At 39.6% G+C, this 18,277-nt stretch overlaps 1 protein-coding gene across 2 annotated transcripts; it reads left to right on the top strand.

Moving 5' to 3' along the window:
- Positions 1–1,357: 1,357 nt before the first annotated feature.
- LOC146331838 (ras association domain-containing protein 1-like) lies at positions 1,358–17,354 on the top strand. 2 transcript variants are annotated; one of them, XM_084736114.1, is made up of 7 exons: positions 1,358–1,640; positions 3,541–3,893; positions 5,650–5,774; positions 14,933–15,037; positions 15,125–15,410; positions 15,525–15,640; positions 16,243–17,354. In XM_084736114.1, exons 2-7 carry the CDS (start codon positions 3,575–3,577, stop codon positions 16,387–16,389), a joined length of 1,098 nt encoding a protein of 365 aa, XP_084592240.1. In that variant the 5' UTR covers positions 1,358–1,640; positions 3,541–3,574; the 3' UTR covers positions 16,390–17,354. The 2 variants fall into 2 exon arrangements, with proteins under 2 accessions (XP_084592240.1, XP_084592247.1); XM_084736121.1 differs by lacking the exons at positions 1,358–1,640; positions 3,541–3,893; positions 5,650–5,774 and adding an exon at positions 10,925–11,240.
- Positions 17,355–18,277: the final 923 nt, after the last annotated feature.

The following is an 18,277-nucleotide window of genomic DNA, read 5'->3' as shown; positions in this document are numbered from 1 at the left end:
TCCCTTTTTTTTGCTATAAGAACATTTAGTAAGTGTTTAGGACCTGAGGACACTAATTGTTGAAAGAGAAATTCTTTTCCATTCTTGCTTGATATATGACTAAATGTGCTCAACAGTCCGGGGTCTCTGCTGTCATATTTAGCGCTTCATAAAAGTGCCCCACACATTTTCACTGGGAGACAGGAGTGGGCTGCAGGAAGGTCAGTCTAGTGCCTGAAGCCACACTGTTGTAACCTGCAGAATGTGTCTTGGCATGATAAAATAAGCAGGGACGTGTCTGAGAAAGACCACATCTGTTGCTCCATAACCTGTATGTACTTTTTATAATGAGTTATGCCTTCGCAGATGTGACATTTAGCCATGATGGCATGCAGCGTTTCTCGATGTTGTTGATATATGGCTTTCACTTTGCATGGTAGAGTATTAACTTGCATTCGTAGATGCAGCAACAAACAGGGTTTACTGACGGCGGTTTTCCAAAGTGTTCCAGAGCCCGTGTAGTATCCTTTATACAATTATGCGGTGCAGTTTTTGATGTGGTGGCATCTGTGGGGTCAAGTCAATGTTACCCCTTACATATCTGGATTCTCTGAATCGTTTAATAATATCATGGATTATAGATGGTGAAACCCCTGAAGTCCTGCAGTTTTGTGTACAGAAACATTGTTCTTTAACTTCGGAACTACTTGTCCATGCAGTTTTCCACAAAGTGGTGAACTGGTGAGGCTTTAATGGACAACATAATACTACCACCTGTTACCAGTTGACCTGTTTACCTGTCAAATGTTTCAAACAGGTGTTCTTGGAGCTTTCCTCCACTTTCCCAGTCTTTTGTCCCAACTTTCTTGCAGGCATCAAATTCAGAATGAGTGTATATTTACATGGAAACATGGCACCACAGTTAAGAGGAAAAATGTGTGTTTAAGAACAAAAGTGTTTCCAAATGACCACAACATTGAGAGTCACTTATTTATTTTACAAAATAGCTGGGGATTTGTGGTCCCTCTTCTTGGTTAATATTCCTGCAAGTTATGTTCAGACTTTACCCTTTCTGAATGCTGGATTGTTCACTCTCTGATCTCTTAGTAAAACACAATTTGATTGGCTGTAAGCACCATACATCTTTCCACTTTGAAGTTTTGCACTTAATTTATGTATGTTTGATGTTTTCACTGCTGTGGTAAATTAAAACCAGATTCTCCATCACACTTTGAGTCAGAGATTGGAGGAGGGGGGGGGGCTTTTCACGCCCACTCAGCTGTGCTCGGGACTCAGAAGCAGCACCCCCTATGTGAAAACATCCCGGATGTCGGTACAGCTCAGACTCATCTCACTCTCTCTTCTTCATGATTTGCTGCTTCCTCCTACAACTCAGTGTGAAAAAAGATCTTAAGATGTTCAGTGTCCGGAGAGGAGCTCAGACAGGCTGATGTTACCGTCAAACAGCCTGGCCTCCGTCCGTCTGGAGCTCTAACTAACCGGTGATGAGAGGTTATTTCCAGAGATGAAGCCGAGGCTGCTGCACACCTCCGTTACTTGGAAACAGTCAGAGAAATTTCTGCGGAAAGTTTTTTTCTCCTCGGATGGAAGAAGTTTTGAGACAAAGCGGTCGCCACGGGGCTGTTTTCTCCGCTGTTTTGGTGAGTTAAACTGAAGGTTTGATTTTACTTTGTACTTTCAGAGGTGACTGATTAACCGAGCTTCTTGTTTTCGTGACTAAACATGTGAGTATTCATCCTCCGAGCTCCCGTAAATGCATCTTTAATTGCTTTATTTACACAGGAATTACACTTCTGGGAAAAGTCATGTTCTGAAAAACTTGCAGCATATCTTATGCATTTCCATGTTACAGTAATGTTTGGCATTAGGTTCTTATGGCTGCTTTCGTACCCTGCTTTAAATATGCTGATTTGCAGACTGTCAAATATTACATAATTACTTACATGGAGCATGTGATGTATCACAAACCAACGTGCCCAAAACGAAACAAAAATTATATAATACTTTAACTTAATACATTCATTCTAGCACTGTGCTTTTAGTTTAGTTTATGCTACTATACTTACACTCCACTACTTTTATTTCACAGCTAAATCAAGATTAACATAACATACAATTTAGAAAATGTGATGTATTGGTATAAATCAAACTTCCCCACTGTATATAAATGAGTAACAATTAAAATCAGCTCCACCATGAATGGCTTTAACGTTAAAATACTAACAGCAATAATTAGGGCTGTAGCTAACGATTATTTTCATTTCATTTGGTCCATAAAATGTCAGAAAATGGTGCAAAATGTTGATCAGTGTTTCTCAAAGCCCAGTATATTCAGTTCTCAGTCATAAAGGAGTTAAGAAACCAAAAAATATCCACATTTGAGGAGATGGAATCAGAGAATTTTGACTTTTTGAATTAATTCATTATCAGAATACTGTAGTTTAACATTTAATAGCTGACAGCTAATCAATTAATGGATGCCACTGTAGTAATAATAATCCAATAATATAATACGTAAAGGGGCCATTCTGCTGCATGTTGAGTTACACTTTAAAGACTTATGTTCCTTTACTAAAATAAAATTTTGAATTCAGAATGTTTACTTGCGACTGAGTAGTTTTTAAGTTGTAGTATTGCTGCATTTACACAAGCACAGGATCTGTTTACTTCACCTTTCCTTGATCTAACCCTCTAGAGCAGAACAAACATTCAGAATCGTCTCTTTTGTGAAACAACACATAAAACAACAACTAAAGAAAAAAAGGTTGTTTCTGTGACTAACTTACAAAGTGAAGAGACTTTGGACACACACACTCACATACACATCACATGCTCATTGTTGTTGTTATCATAGATCAGTGGTTCTCAAACTGTGGGGTCGGCCCCGCTGGTGGGACATAGAGCCACTGCAGAGGGACGTGATTGAAAAATATGGAGTGAAACTAAGTTGAATGAATATGATTTATGAAGCACAAATGAACAAACAAGAGTTTGTTGATGCTCTCGTTCTGACATTTCACTAAAATACAACATGTGTCTTTTTTATTTGTTGCCTCTTCTATCAGTGTTCATGATAAATTAAAAAAAAATGTAGAAGATGAACTTTTTTCAGCTTCTGAAGGGGGGTGTGATAGAAAAGGTTTGAACGTATTTGGTTCATATTAGTTTGCCATAACATTTCTCGTTTTCTGTATGTTTGTTTAGTTTAGTTTATTAAGTTTATTTATACAAATTACATTAGTCTCAAAAAAGAGAAATTATGCTTTGTACCAGAATTAGCTTATTAGCTAATTACCATCCACAGTCCCTGGGGAGGTGTGTTCTCAATAACTTTGTGAAAATTTCACATTAGGGCCATATTTTCCACCTCTCCTAGCAGTGTAGATTTGTTGTTTATTTTTTAAATTGTGCAAAGTAAAGCTAAACAAAACTAAACTAAACCTTAGAATTTCAAGATCACATTTTAAAGGATATTAAAACAGGAGCCAAATAATTTTTGGCTGCTACCAGTGTGTTATTGTGTGTTTTTCCTCCCGTCAGTGATAATGGAGGAAGCCAGGCTCTGAGTGACACAATGTCTTGGGGCGAGTTCATCGAGCTCCGTGACCTGAAGCAGGACAGAGAGCAGATAGAGCTGACCGGCTCACGTTCGCCCTGCTCGCCTCCACGCCTGGAGAGAACCAACGCCCTGAGGATCAGCCCGGGGAAGGTCCCTGACCTGCTGAGCCGGGTGGGCATCATCAGAGTCCTGAGCAGCACGCAGGATCCACATCTCCCCGAGGAGAAGGGAGAGGGGCACAACTTCCAGCCCTGCAGCCACGCGCAGCCCACGTGGTGTGACCTGTGTGGAGACTTCATCTGGGGCCTGTACAAGCAGAGCCTGCGGTGTGTCAGTGAGTTGGCTTATGTGGGCTGTTTGAGCGCCTGGGTGTGTGCATGTGTGATTGCCTCTGTGCGTATGCATGATCCAAAATGAGGACAAGGCTGAGAGAAAGAGGAAATCTGGTTAAACTGAGAAAGAGGTAGTTATGTAGGTGCAGTTACAAGTAACCCTGTACTTACCCTGTTAATCTGAAGAAATCAAAGTTTGTTTGTTTGATTTGCCATGCTATAAATGTTGTCCATGTTGTCTGACAGTGTGTTTTCAAGTGAGCAGTATCTAACATGCACGCAGTTGTTAAAAGTGTACTTTGTGGTTTGGTCATATTTAGGTTCAAGGTTGGCTGTAGACCTCTACACCCTACTTGCTCAAGGTTTATCTTTGAGTTGCAGTAGCCTTGAACTTCCTTTTCATCAACTGAAACCCACTGAAATATAACTGAGGTTTGTGTAAAGCATTTACTGTGCAGAATGCAATGCCTCTTAACAGTAATCGGAATATGAAACCACAATCCAATCAAAATGAAAGACAATAAACAGGCATTCATGAAAGAAATTATCATAAACACACAGATGCAAGTCTATATTCATGAAACAAAGTACTGCTATTTTTGTGACTGAAGGGAAGTTATGCTTATTTATCTATTTATATACAGAAAGGAGACAGATTAAAGGAAGTTGCTTGGTCAAGGTCTGATAACACTTAATGTTGGTGTTTACGTCACTCACATATGAATACATTATTCTGAGAATCTAAAGAAGGTTTTAAGGGATGTTTTGGAGGTTTAAGTAGTCATTTAGGAGGTTTTTGATGGCCGAAACAGGTCTAATTAGCTCTTTATGGGGTGTTAGAGGTCACCGGGGAGGTTTTTGAGTTTGTTTAGAAGATTCTTGGGGTAATTTAGTATGTTTTAGTGATAGGGTTCCTGGGTACTCAAGTGGTAGTGATACCCATTGAGGAGGTTCTAGGGGTCTTTTAATTACATCCATTAGATATTTTTGGATGCTTTTTGTAATTGGTGAGATTCAAGGGATCTTTTGGGAGGGTCTAGTGATCATTTAGGAGGTCCTGCGGTACTTAAGCAATTTTGATGGCCAAAACAGGTACAAGTCATCCTTTAAGAGTTTTTTTGTGGTCATTGAGTTGATTCTAGAGGTCCTTCAGGAGATTCTCTGGGTCATTAAGTAGGTTTTAGTAGTTATTGAAGAGGTTCTAGGGGTCCTTCAGGAGGTTTTAGTGGCCACTGATAAAGCTGTATAGGTCCTCGAAGGATGTTGTAGTAGTCAGTTAAGAAGCTCTGTGGGTTGTATAAGGGGAGTTTGGTTGGTCATTGAGAGGGTTCGAGGGATTCTTGAGGTTTTAGTAGGCAGTGAAGATGGTCTAGGGGTTCTCTAGGAGGTTCTATACAGCACTTCAGAAGTTTTAAGGTTCTATGGGTCATTAATGAGCCAACGGTGATCTGTCCAAAAGTTGTAATGGTTACTGAATAGGTTTTAAATGTTCTACAGGATGGTCTAGGGGTTATTAAGGAGGTTCTAGTGGTGTGTTTGTCACCCATCTCTTTAATGCAAAACAAAAGTGAAAGGATGGTAAATTTAGGGCCGAGCCAAATCAGAGTAACTGCAGTGACCGTTAATGGCCAGAGGAGGACGTCACCCATTTAGAATTGCACTTGACAATAATATCATATGCATCTTAGATGAATTTGTCATATGTATATATGTGTTTGGCGGTTTTTGTCTAAACTGAGTGACTTTTCGTGCTTACAGATTGTAGATTCACATGCCACTACCGCTGTCGTGCCCTTATCCGGTTGGACTGCAGCTGGGACCGAGGCTCTGTGGCTGACCACACATGCGTTGTTGAGCACACCATCGAAACAGACACAAATGTGGTAAGGACCTTTTGTATTTGGTGCTATGACTCGCTTAGTACTCTTCAGTTGTTCACAACATGCAGCCTTGCCCACAAAAAACTGGTAGTAGTCACTGTTTGCTTGCTAAATTATTACCATATCTTTTTTGTACTACAATTTAAAACACAACAGCGAGTTAAGTAACTGGTAGTTTATACAGACCTCTATACTTTGCATGTGACATTGTGTGCTTTCAGGTTTGAAGGCATGGTAATTTTGTTGGACTTCTTTAGGGAACAAATAGCTTTATGGTCAAAAGTGGGAACCATTTTACTTAGCAATAAATACACACCCTTCACTTCTAGTTCCACTAACTACAGGGGCCCATAATTAAAGGTGACCTGACGTTGTCAGAGATAACTGTATGTTTGCAGTAAACAGCAGTCATGCAGGGCTGCACCAGGCAGAGGCAGCTGGCATCATCAGACTTGAAAAGGGAAGTAAAGAGATTTGAAGGGGAAGTTTGTCATTGTCTTTTGCAATATCTGTATCAGTTTATTTAACCACTGCAGTGATAACGTCCGTTCCTGGAATCTTTCAGTACGTTGTTAAACTCATATATATGTATTAATCACATTATTATTATTATTAATCACATAGTGGCCTCTTTATTAGGCACACATGTAAAATCTAACACAATCCATTACAACTGCTCAGCCATAAAATTTACATCTCTGATGCCTGAAATCATTTTTGACACTGTCATATAGGAGTTTATTCAATTATATGTTTTAACATTTAAGTTATAGGTAGTGGTTGTGCTGTTGTACCGGACAGCATTATATTCAGAGGTGTTTCTGATATTCTGCCCCCACTTGTGTATGTAAATATGGAGGACAACAAATGAGAAACAGCTCTCAATTTGTCCAGTAGTCCAGTACAGCAGTGTTTCCCAACCCTGGTCCTCAAGGCACACTGTCCTGCATGTTTTAGATGTTTCCCTGCTCCAACACACCTGATTCACATGATCAGCTCGTCATCAAGGCTCTGCAGAAGCCTGACAACAACCTGATCATTTGAATCAGGTGTGTTGGAGCTTTAATGATTAAAGCTGTGTTTCATTACTGCACTTTGAAAGCACTGTCCAGCATCAACCTAACATTTTAGCACATTTTAACAAACCCACAATAATACTGATAATCATGATAATTTTGGTCTCTATAGTGATATGAATTTTTTTATGATGTTTCATCTCTAGTATAGGTGAAGATAATAAAGTGACACTGGGTGCACATGTAAAAAAAACAACTCAACAAAAAAACAACATGGTAAAATCTTAAATATCATGACAGTTGTAAGTAGGGCTGCAAAATTAATTGCAAAATTATTGGAATCACAATATGGCCAACTGCAATATCCAAATCGCGGAACCAGAACCAAATCACAATTTTCTGAAAAAGTAAAAATGTGTTGTCGTACAATTCTTGTTCTCCAGATCCAGTTCATTTGGAACAGACCCCAAAAACTGTCACATCATCATAATTTCGATAGTTGTTTTTTAGACAAAATGAAAATTGTAATGCAAAAATGATCATCCCCTCTAGTCATATTGCAATCACAATTTTGGTCAAATAATCACATTATGATATGACTTTTTAACCATATTGTGCAGCCCTAGTTTTAAGTATAATAAAATATATTAATTTGAGTTGTGTAGGATGTAGTTACCATTAATTGGTTCAGTGGAGTCAGTGTGATGATCTTATATCATTTAATCTGCACTTTATCGGCATAAAATAAAGTCCTGGTTACTGCACGTCTAAAATCTTAACTAGACTCCTCACAATGCTTTTCTGCACCACATTACTGTTATTTATAAAGCAGGGAGTCAAGGCCACAGGCCAACTGTTGCTCAAGGCAGCAGGGTTTGGTCTCTTGGTAACAGGTTTCGTTCCCTTTCTATCAAACAATTGTTGCTTATCAAAGGACGACTGGAATGTAAAAACTTCAGCAAGCTGTTCAGCAGAGTATCAACAGTATGAAGACATGGCTAGATATGTTGCTGGTGCACAGGCTTTTGTGTGCATAGGCCTCTCACACAACAGACACATGGAACTAATAAGATTTACGATGGCTCTGTTATATTGGAGGGTACCAGTAAGCGCTGCCAGATCTGTCTCACCTGAATAAAATGCAGAGCAGACATGATTAATCTTATTAATAACACATTTTTACTCCTATGAGATGTTAAACTATCTGCATTGAACACAACCTATAACACAAAAAGGAAAAACATACAAGTACGGTATGCATTTTTTCTTCTGTAAAGTTTGTGTGCCACTGAAATGTTTTACCTTTGGTTCATTCCTGCTCGATGTCAGAGCAGCTGCAGGGTCTCTGGGTGAAGCAGCGCACATGAGAACTCCTCATTTCGCAGCAGGAGTCTCCCAAGTATTTATTGCCAATACATATTAGCCAATACTTGTGCTGATAGGCAATACCGTAATAAAACATGTGACTAACTCTTCAGCGTGTGAGAAAAACATGGAGGATATTTAGAAATGTTTTCACCAGTTGAACATGTGCCTTTGTGTTCTTTGTTCACCTCTGTGTTATTACTTGAATCAAATAGAAGGGTTTGTTTCAGATGAACAAAGGGGATTATTTATCTGTCTCAAAATCATAGCTATTTTCATCTCAGCTTAAAATGCTTTTCATTTTCTGGAGGAAATTAGAGGCAATTTTATCAACTATAACAATTATAGTTTTCAGCAACCGGATTCACGCTACAAAAAACTATAAACCTGGAATCATGTTAGTCACATTAAAGTGTCAGTAACACTGATGGTTTAAAAAGTGTTTACATTGCAGCATAATTCATACTGAATATTGGTTTATGTCAAAGCTGGTATTGATCCCGTGTATTGGACTGGTGCATCCCTGTGATGTCCATCATCAGTTCATCTGCGGAGTGTTTTCTCAGTTATCCGATCAATTGTTTTCTATATAAAATGTAAGAAAGTAATGAGAAATGGCCTCAACAGTTTCCCAGGGTGGCATTCATATTGCTCGTTTTGTTCGACCAGCTATCCAAAACTCAAACATATTTCATACATAATGATTGAAAAAAAATAGACAAGCAGAAAATAAAAAGCATTTGGCAGGAAATGTTTGGCATTTTCCTTATGAAGTGACTTCAACAACTCATTCTGAAAATAGTGATCAACTGGCCACTCCATTGATTTTTGTACTATTCAGCCTGCAATAGTTGTATAATGTTTTTTGCCTTTCCAAGGTGAGGCAAAATAACCCTGATGATGTCATTAAGGTTATGTTACCAACTGGAGGTGTGTGGTTTGAAAGAAGTGGGCATTTCTGAGACAGAAATGGTCTGATGCCACAGTCGTATCACATGGGATGGAAGGTGGGTCCAAATCAGTATTGAAATGCTTCTGCTGAAATGGAGCGTTTCTACGGCTTTTAATTAGACTCAGAGGCAGCACACATTAAAACAGGCGCGTGCACGTAATGCGAGAACAGCAGTAAGCAGTCACAGCTCAACACTTGCCTGTCAGGTTGTATGAGACTTTGGAGGCGGGGGTGGAAGAGGCAGTGGCTGATGTCTCCTGTCCTCAACTCTCATTAGACTCACAATAGACTTTTGACATGAAATAGTGGGGTAAAAACAGGTGTTATAGCAAACATACTAATTAAGGTTCTGTTTCGTTCAGGTCAAGGTGCTGCTGTTGTGCATGTTGGCTCACTGGAAAGGTCCCACTACACTAAATGAAACAGGAGCTTGATTAATATAATTGGTAACACCTGTGTTTACCCTACTATTTCATATCAATGTGGCTGCTGGGAGAAGGCCTGTGACAATATTAAAGTATAAGTAAATGACCACCCGTTTAAGGAAAGTAAGATAGCTGTCTGCATATCAGTTGTGTTATCTACTTGCTGAGTCACCGTATTTAAGGGGCCCTGGGGGTATCACGCTCTCAGTGATGGACTCAGGGTATCTGAGGGGCAGGGGCGAAAGATTTAAAAAGGACACAATAGAAGGCTCTTTCATTTTCTTCACTGAAATGTCACCCTACATGGCACTTGATCACTGGAAGGGCACCCTATGTAACACTTGATCATGTGTTTTTATCACTGGAAGGGCACCCTATATGGCACTTCATCATGTTTTCTCCAATGGACAGGCACCTTAAAGGACACTTCATGACATTTTTTAAAAGGCACTCTGTAGGACACTTCATGACATTTTCTCCACCGTAAAGTCACCCTATATGACACTTTATCGTGTTTTCTCCACTGGAGGGGCGCCCTAAAGGGTACTTTATTATGTTTTCTCTGCTGTGAAGTCACCCTATATATCACTTCATTGCTTTTTTTCCCACTGGAAAGTCACCATATAGCACTTCATCACATTTTTGTGACTTAAAAGGCACCTTCTATATGGCACTTTGACATTTTCATTTCATTTTCTGACATTTTCTCCACTGGAGGGCACCCTGTATGGCCGCTTTATCATGTTTTATCTCCAACAGGGGCTTCCAAGAAAGCACAGGGTGTTTTTGAGTTCATCAGTTTTTCATTTTTCCCTATAGAGTCATAGTTTGCAGATATCTCAGCTAAAATAGTAAAATTTAACTTTTATTTATCAGTGGAATTCAAGTTATAGAATTCTTTTTTATATATATATATATATAAGTTAACAATCTTTAGAGATAATGATTTGAGGAATATAAAAGGTCACATGCGCCCTGTGGCTGTGTGCAGTGTGACCAGACTGTCCCTTCATCACATGACAGTTCCGCGGGGAAGCGACATCCGTGGGAGACGCTGCTGCATCGAGAATGGTGGTGGGGGGGTGGGGGTCTTTGGCATTTCCTCTCGCCGTCCAATCGCGACCGGCCGCGGTGGTTTTGTGTATTTTCCAAACTCCAACTCAACGGAACCTGGGTGGGGCGTCGGCCGGCGGGGGGAAGGAAGCGAGGCAGCAAGGGCGGGGGCCTGAATACACATCCTGTTTCACACGGACCGAGTTTGTACAGTTGAAACGTGGCCGGCAGATTAAGTTTGAGGGAAAACAGTGTTTGACTTTAGACCTTTTCTATCAAGGCGTTACACAGATATTTCATCGTCGCTGAGATCAGTTATTTGACCGTTGAGGGTTTTTTTTCGAACGTGGCCGTTATTTCTAACATTCCAGCCAGTTTAACCAGGTTTAAACGCGATTTATTTTAACACTTTAACGCGTCGTAGCTAAAGTGCCGCTAGTTGACTCTTGTGTCAAAGGTTTTAACGGTAGTCAGTATGGCAAACGAGGCTAGCACCGCGGACAAGACTCCCTCCTTCGAGATGACCTGGGGAAGCTCCACCAGCAGCGGCTACTGCAGCGAGGAAGACTCCGACTCCGAGTTCGAGCAGTACTTCACCGCCCGGACATCTTTCTTCCCCAAAGTCAAGAAAAATAACGTTACTGCTAACGTGAAGAAGGTGAGACATAGAAGTAAACAAAAACCAAAAAAAAAATTAAAAGTTAGTTTAGGCTTTAATAAATGTCATTTCCTCATCGTAAAAGGGGGAAGTGAGACCGGGGTATGGGTGATGGGTGGTTTCATCACAGCTACTCTCGCGTTGTTTGGTATTTCTGCTTTCTGTATGACAGTTTTGTTTCTGAAAATTCAGTACTTTATCCGTATTTTTTAGGGATCACAGGCCAGCCCCTGCTTTGTAGATGTTTTATGGGTTTTGCTCAAGGGCACCCCAGCAGCTTGCCAAGTAATCTCGCTTGCTATGAGGGTGGAGTTCTGGTTCCTCCAGTTTTTAGTAAACAGGCTTAAATGGTGTGAACTTTACAATAAAATGCATGTCATCTCTGGGTGCAAGCAGATACTGGTTTGGGCTTGGAAACACATCAGTGCGTCCTGTCATGAGGGATGCACAATATTGGATTTTTGCCAATATCTGATATGCTGATATTGGCTAGCTCATTTTGGCCGATTGCCAATAGTCAAATATGCATTTACAGGGTCTCTGCGGGTCCTGAGAAAGTCTAAAATCTAATAATCTGAGTTTTAGTCTTCATAATGTCTTAAATATGATATCTTATACAAAAGACCTTAAAAATTCAATTATAAAGTTTACTTTTATAAATTAGTATTAACTTCAGTCTCATTTTTAATTGTTATTGAGGAAATGCACTGATAACACTTTTGTAACTATAAAACAAATCCAACATTGAACCAATAACAACTAATGCAAACTGTGTATGTACTTTTTTTTGCAGGTATGGATGTGAAATAGGTCTTGATTTCATAATGGTCTTAAAAGTCATAACTTAAACTTGTTGAACCCTGCAGAAACCCTAGCTTGTTTTTTCCCACCTAATTGCAGAGAACCTTCAAGTTTCTCTCGTATTACAATTAAGATATCGTTATGCCTGCTCTTAATGTGATGGCCCACTAGCCGATGCAGACAGTGCTTTTCAAAACCTACATATTCACGCTCACACGTTCACTATAAGTCAAATTCCCTATAATAACAGCTTTGACGACTCTTAAAATGGAAAGTTATATTTGTAGTGATGAAGGAATGCGATTTGGCTCCTTGTTGCATGGCTGATTGTATTGCAAATAGCAACTTCGCTATCCGTTTCGTACACTTAAAAAAGCCACCAACTGCAAACATACTCATGGTGTGTGTGCATAATTAACATCAACTTATTGGCCAGTCATATCGGCAGAAACAATTTGAATATTTCATTTTAAAACCTTGTTTTTATTGAAACAAGCACAGACCCACAGCTGACCTCATGCGGAGAACAACCCAGATGTCATGTTTTGTGACGCACACCCGCTTCTCAAGTTTCCAGCCTAAACACCCACTATTCATTGACTGTTTTACAGGTTTCTCAACACTAATTTCTCAATCAGAGATGACTCATGGACTGTTTTGGCTTTGTTCATTGTCTGTTCCCTTTGTCATCCACACCCACTCACAGATCAGCTTCCTTTATTGAGAAACAGTTTATAGTCAAAAACAATGACAGTCACCATTTTCTGTTCCTGTTAAGAAGCCATCTTTGTTTCATGCTGCTGGCGCTTCCAACGCTGTGTTTTTTTTTTTTTTATATGACACTCCTTTTGTGGGCATGTAGAGACACGGTTGTTGCATATGTTTATCCTCCTACTGTTACCATGGTTGGAAAGCTCAACTTGGACCTCACATTGATTTATTGACTTCTTAACAGCAGCATATTAACTCTAGAGTCTTTCAGTTTGCCTGAGGATTGCTACTATTGACCTTCTGCTTGATTTACAAGCTGCCGAGCCCTTTTAATGCTTGCAACTTGCCTGGTTTGTTTTTCATTAAACTATCTGAAGTCATGGAAATAGATGGAGTCAAATGCTGTACATTTATGCAAAAATACTTTATCATAGTATTGGAGAAATACAAATATCAATATAGATGTTCACAGCATCGTTAGGATAGTTAGAGTAATGATATTTGGATTACACTCCTCAGGAAACCCCCTGCTCCTACCTCGAGGGACTAGCTGGAGTACAGTATGGAAAACAATTTGTGTTGCTGCTGAGTTCTGCTGAATTTTCTCTCTATACAGCAGGAAATACCAACTGCTCAGTAGCCACAGGAAAAGCCTTAATTGAGCTAACGGCCATGCAGATCATGCTGGAGGCCAAATGTGTATGACTGAAACATGACTGGGATTGTGCGGTTGATGAGGCAGCTGACTTCACAGGATGTGTCTGTAAAACAAGGGAGGGCATTGTCTCTCCCACTTGTGAGAGCGGGAGAGGGGAGGCTATTTTTACATGAATACCAAGTTAAGGAATGCAATGCAGAACCGTTGGTCGAAGTCATTGCAAACAGCTGCACATTGCACATACCCCTCCTTCCTCCCTTCTCTTGTGTGTTTACCCCTCCTACACCAAGGGATCAGAGTCCAACAGGATTGGACAGGGCTGACATCATCGTTTTTGCCCGTGCTTCGTTGTCCGGAAGTTGAGTCTGATGCAACTGGTGCTCACTGGTAGACATAATGGAACCTAATAGAAAGTTAATTAAACACGCTGTTATTAAAGTATGCTTGTTTGTAATAGTTGTCTAAACAACATTAAGCAATATGACTGCAAGAGTAACTTGTTTAAATCTCATTTTAATCACACCATTGGGGCTGCAACCAACTAGCTACTATTTTCACTATCAATTAATTTGTTCATCATTTTCTAGACTAACCAATTAGATTTTTATCCATAAAATGTCAGAGAATGGTGAAAATTGTTGATCATTGTTTCCCAGAGCTCAAAATGTTGTTCCTACAATTAGTTGCCAACTAGTTTGATAATCGATTAATCTGTTTGAGTCACTTTCTACTGCCATTTCATAGCAGCTAATTAATTAATCAAGAGAAAAATCCACAGATTAATCAACAATGAGAATAATTATTATTTGCAGCGGTACTTTTACATGAATGCGCCACAGCTTCTCCCAGGTTAGTGTTAAAAACCTATTAATGGAATTATGGCTACAATCAACGATTATTTTATTTTTCTCTAAATGCCTGAAAAATGTTGGTCACTGGTTACCAAAGTCCAAGATGACATGTTCACATATTGTGTGTTGTCCACAACCCAAAGATATTTGTTTACAGTCATAGAGGGCTAAAGAAAACAGAAAATATTTAGTTTAGATGCTGAAATCAGAGAACTGGGACATTTTTTCTTAAAATGCTCAAAACAATTAAACAATTATGAAAATAGTTGTTGATTAATATAATAGCTGACAACTAATAAATCTTTGAAGCTCTAAATGCAATAAAAATGGCCATTCTCTGTTCTTGAAAAACATTTTGAGACATTATTTTCATACAACAGCTGTATGTTATGAAGAGATTTTTTTCCCACATAAAAGTCTTGACCTTGTGAACCCATGATGGTCATGAACACCCCTGACATGTTTTTGTGTTAACACTAATAATCTAAGTTATTCATAACATCTGTAATTATTGCAGAACATAACATTTATAATGTTACAAGTATGGCCATATCAGTGTCCATTCCTTTACTGCTGTGTTAAGCTTGGGTTTCTCTTGTTCCTGTTGTGGTTTGGAGGTGAGCACTGACACCTGCTGGTTTAACACTGTAACTCCTCTCTGTCCCCTTCAGGATGAACAAGTTGAATGGGGAAAGCAGGAACTGACAACCCCAGATATTCAGCAGAAGGTGAAGGAATACAATGCTCAAATCAACAGCAACCTGTTTATGAACATGGTGAGTAATGATCAGTCACAACACATCCATGCATTTCAACGTAAATGTGTTTTTCCTTCAGTGTAACATTTTAATTTTTTCCGACAGAACAAGGATGGTTCCTACACTGGCTTCATAAAGGTGCAGTTCAAGTTGGCCCGACCTGTGTCTGTTCCATCTTCAAAGAAAGGAGCTCAAGATGGTGGGGGGAGGAGGGCCAGCGGAGTGAAGCGTCGCACCTCTTTCTACCTGCCAAAGGATGCATCCAAGCACCTGCACATAAGCTCTCGCACTTCTGCTCGCGAAGTCATCGAGGCTTTGCTGAAAAAGTTTACTGTGGTGGACAATCCTGGCAAGTTTGCTCTGTTTGAGCGCAGCGAGCGTCATGACCAAGGTATTACTCCGTTTTCATTATGCACACATGTTGAACTCCCGTAGTGTTGGTGACTTTTTTTAAAAATGGAAATGTAGATGCTGTTCACTAAATTTAGCCTTTTTGCCTCTTCAGTTTATATTCGCAAGCTGTCTGATGATGAGCGTCCCCTCCGCCTGCGTCTATGTGCTGGACCCAATGAGAAAGTCCTCAGTTTTGTTCTGAAAGAGAATGAAACTGGAGAAGTCAATGTGAGTGCAACATGTACATGAGAGTATGGTGTCCGAGCTAGGGATGTCACAATACAAGAAATGAGGTCAATGGCAATACCGGTGAAATTCCACGATTCTCAATTCCCATTTCGATGCCACAGTAACATCTAAAAACAAATCAACAAATCCTGCACATTTTTGATGACAGATGACACAAGCTGAATGGTAGGACAGTAGCCTGCTACCACAAGCTATGGTTATATTACATTAGCCTCAACACAGTAGCCTTTAGAGTTGCAGTGCCAGCTGTCTCAAACAAAAATGGTTATTTGGTAACACATTTAAGGATAAAAAAGGATAACACTTTTGATATGTTGTCAATATAACGTTAATGTGAAACGAAACCATATATAAATTGATATAAAGCAACGACATCATGCAGAAACCTAGGTCAGGTAACGCAAGAAAATGTTCTTAGAAGGGCTTGGGAAAAGGCTTTTTGACCTTAAAATATTTGTACTTTGACGAAAATTTGACTGTTGTTGACTATGACATCACTAGTTCAAAACCATATGTTAGATGTCACAAACGTTTAGTTTATACACTGCACATGCACTAATGTGATGTTTCTCTCTTCACAGTGGCATGCCTTCTCTATGCCTGAGCTGAAGAACTTCTTGCGCATTCTGCAGCGTGAAGAGGAGGAGCACGTCAAGCAGATAGTGCAACGGTACGCTCTGGCCCGCACTAAGATGCAGGAGGCCCTGGCTGGCTCGACCCCGGGCTGAGATGTCGCTGTGCCGCGGGGTTAAACGTGCACCTCTTGGCTGGACAATCACCTGAAGATGACCAGTCATCGCTGCATCCAAAGATCCCAGAGAACATAACTGAAAAACGCCTCTTCGGTGAACGAGAGAGTGTGACAGGGCGCAAGACAATGAGAGAGAGAGCTAGCGCGAATGTGCGTGTGAAATGATGCGAGAGATGAGAAGTGCCTTACACCTGGAGAGTCTGATGTGCCTGAGAGAATGAGTTGAGAGACGTGACGACTGGCAGATGAGACAGCGGTTGTATCCAGTAATGTCTTCTGTTATTGGGTACCGACTGATTGTCCTGTGTACCTCAGCTGTGACACTTTGACTTTATGGAAAATGTCAGTAATGGTTCTGGCATTCTTAAGTATAAAACAATCCCTGTGTTATAATTGAGCTGATAATCACATACCTGCAAGTTAAAGGTCCAGTGTGTAAGATTTATGGGGATCTATTATCAGAAAATGGCAGAAATTTAAGATAGTACCCACAAGTATGGTTACGTTAATATATAATAACTTTAAGTAAGACTTGTGTTCTTGTTACCTTAAAATTAGATGTATATATCTACAGAGGGCATGGGCCCTTCTGCACAGAACCCTTATGATGTACCGACATGTTTCTACAGTAGCCCAGAGCAGACAAAGCAAACACTGGCTCTAGATATGGCCTTTCACATGTTTTGCGTATTTTATGGCTGCCATAGTTCTTCCTACTCATGGAAGGGGAGGGTGAGGCCAAGTTAGCGATCTGCAAGCTCACCGCTAGATACCACTAAATCCTACACACTGGTCCTTTATTTTTCCTGAATACAAAATTAGTAACTCGTCCAATCACGACATTACTGCCAAGTCAAATCAGATTTTATTTATATAGGCCAAAATCACAAATCACAATTTGCCACAGTAGGTTTTACAATCTGTACAGTGTATGATATCCTTGGTCCCGTGTTTTGGCTAAGAAAGAAAATTACAAAAAAAAAACAAACAAAACTTTAAACACAGGAAAAAAGTTTAGATAAACTCACTTGAGTAATTGACCAACCTATCATGGCCATAACCATATTTCTTAACTTATACTGACACCTGTTCATTTATCCTGTTAGAAAGTTAAATACACATTATTTGCTGAAGGTATTTGGATTTTCATTTGACCTGGTCTCAAAACTCTGCCACGTCCCCTCGACACCCCTGATGGGTGCAACTCTGTTTTTTATTTTATCGTCACTTTGTGAGCTTGACTGATGTATGGACATTTGTATGCGATTATGAATGTCAGAGAGAGCAGTGTCGAAATCACTCTGGTTGACTGGAATCATGAATGAATATTGGTATACATGTGTTTCACTGACTGGAAGCTGTTTGTCATTCCTGATATCTTTGTTTTATTCTGTCCCTTTTAAAGAGAATGTCTGTCTCCTGTTTCTCAGTTGTATCTGTCTATGCACTTACATGTAGCAACCTGCAAAATGTTGTGACAAATGTGCACTGCATTCAGTAAAGAATTTTCCAGTTCTATCAAGTTTGTGTATTTTTTCCGAATATAGATGAATGAATGCTACAATATGAGACCAAAAGTAAAATATTAATCTTATTTTAGACCTACAGTTTAATGTACAAAAGTCCATTTCTGCCAGTGTGATGAGGCAAAAAAAAAACACCTGTCATAATGAGTCTCTCACGACACGTTAAAATAATGACTTAGCTAGTATCCTAAAATGATGACCGAGTAATGCAACGTAATGAGGAACTTTCTTTAAATAATCACTTACTTATTAAAATTTTTACTTTTCTCAAATTAATGACTCAAAAAATTATCAATTAATGTTAGGCAACATAATGAGGTTATCTCAAAATAATGAGAA

The sequence above is a fragment of the Lutjanus erythropterus genome, chromosome 2 (genome assembly GCF_056507025.1).
Source record: "Lutjanus erythropterus isolate fLutEry1 chromosome 2, fLutEry1.hap2, whole genome shotgun sequence".
In the NCBI taxonomy this organism is placed as follows: domain Eukaryota; kingdom Metazoa; phylum Chordata; class Actinopteri; order Lutjaniformes; family Lutjanidae; genus Lutjanus; species Lutjanus erythropterus.
Note: the sequence above shows the minus strand (reverse complement) of the source record. Positions and strands in the feature narration are given on the sequence as shown.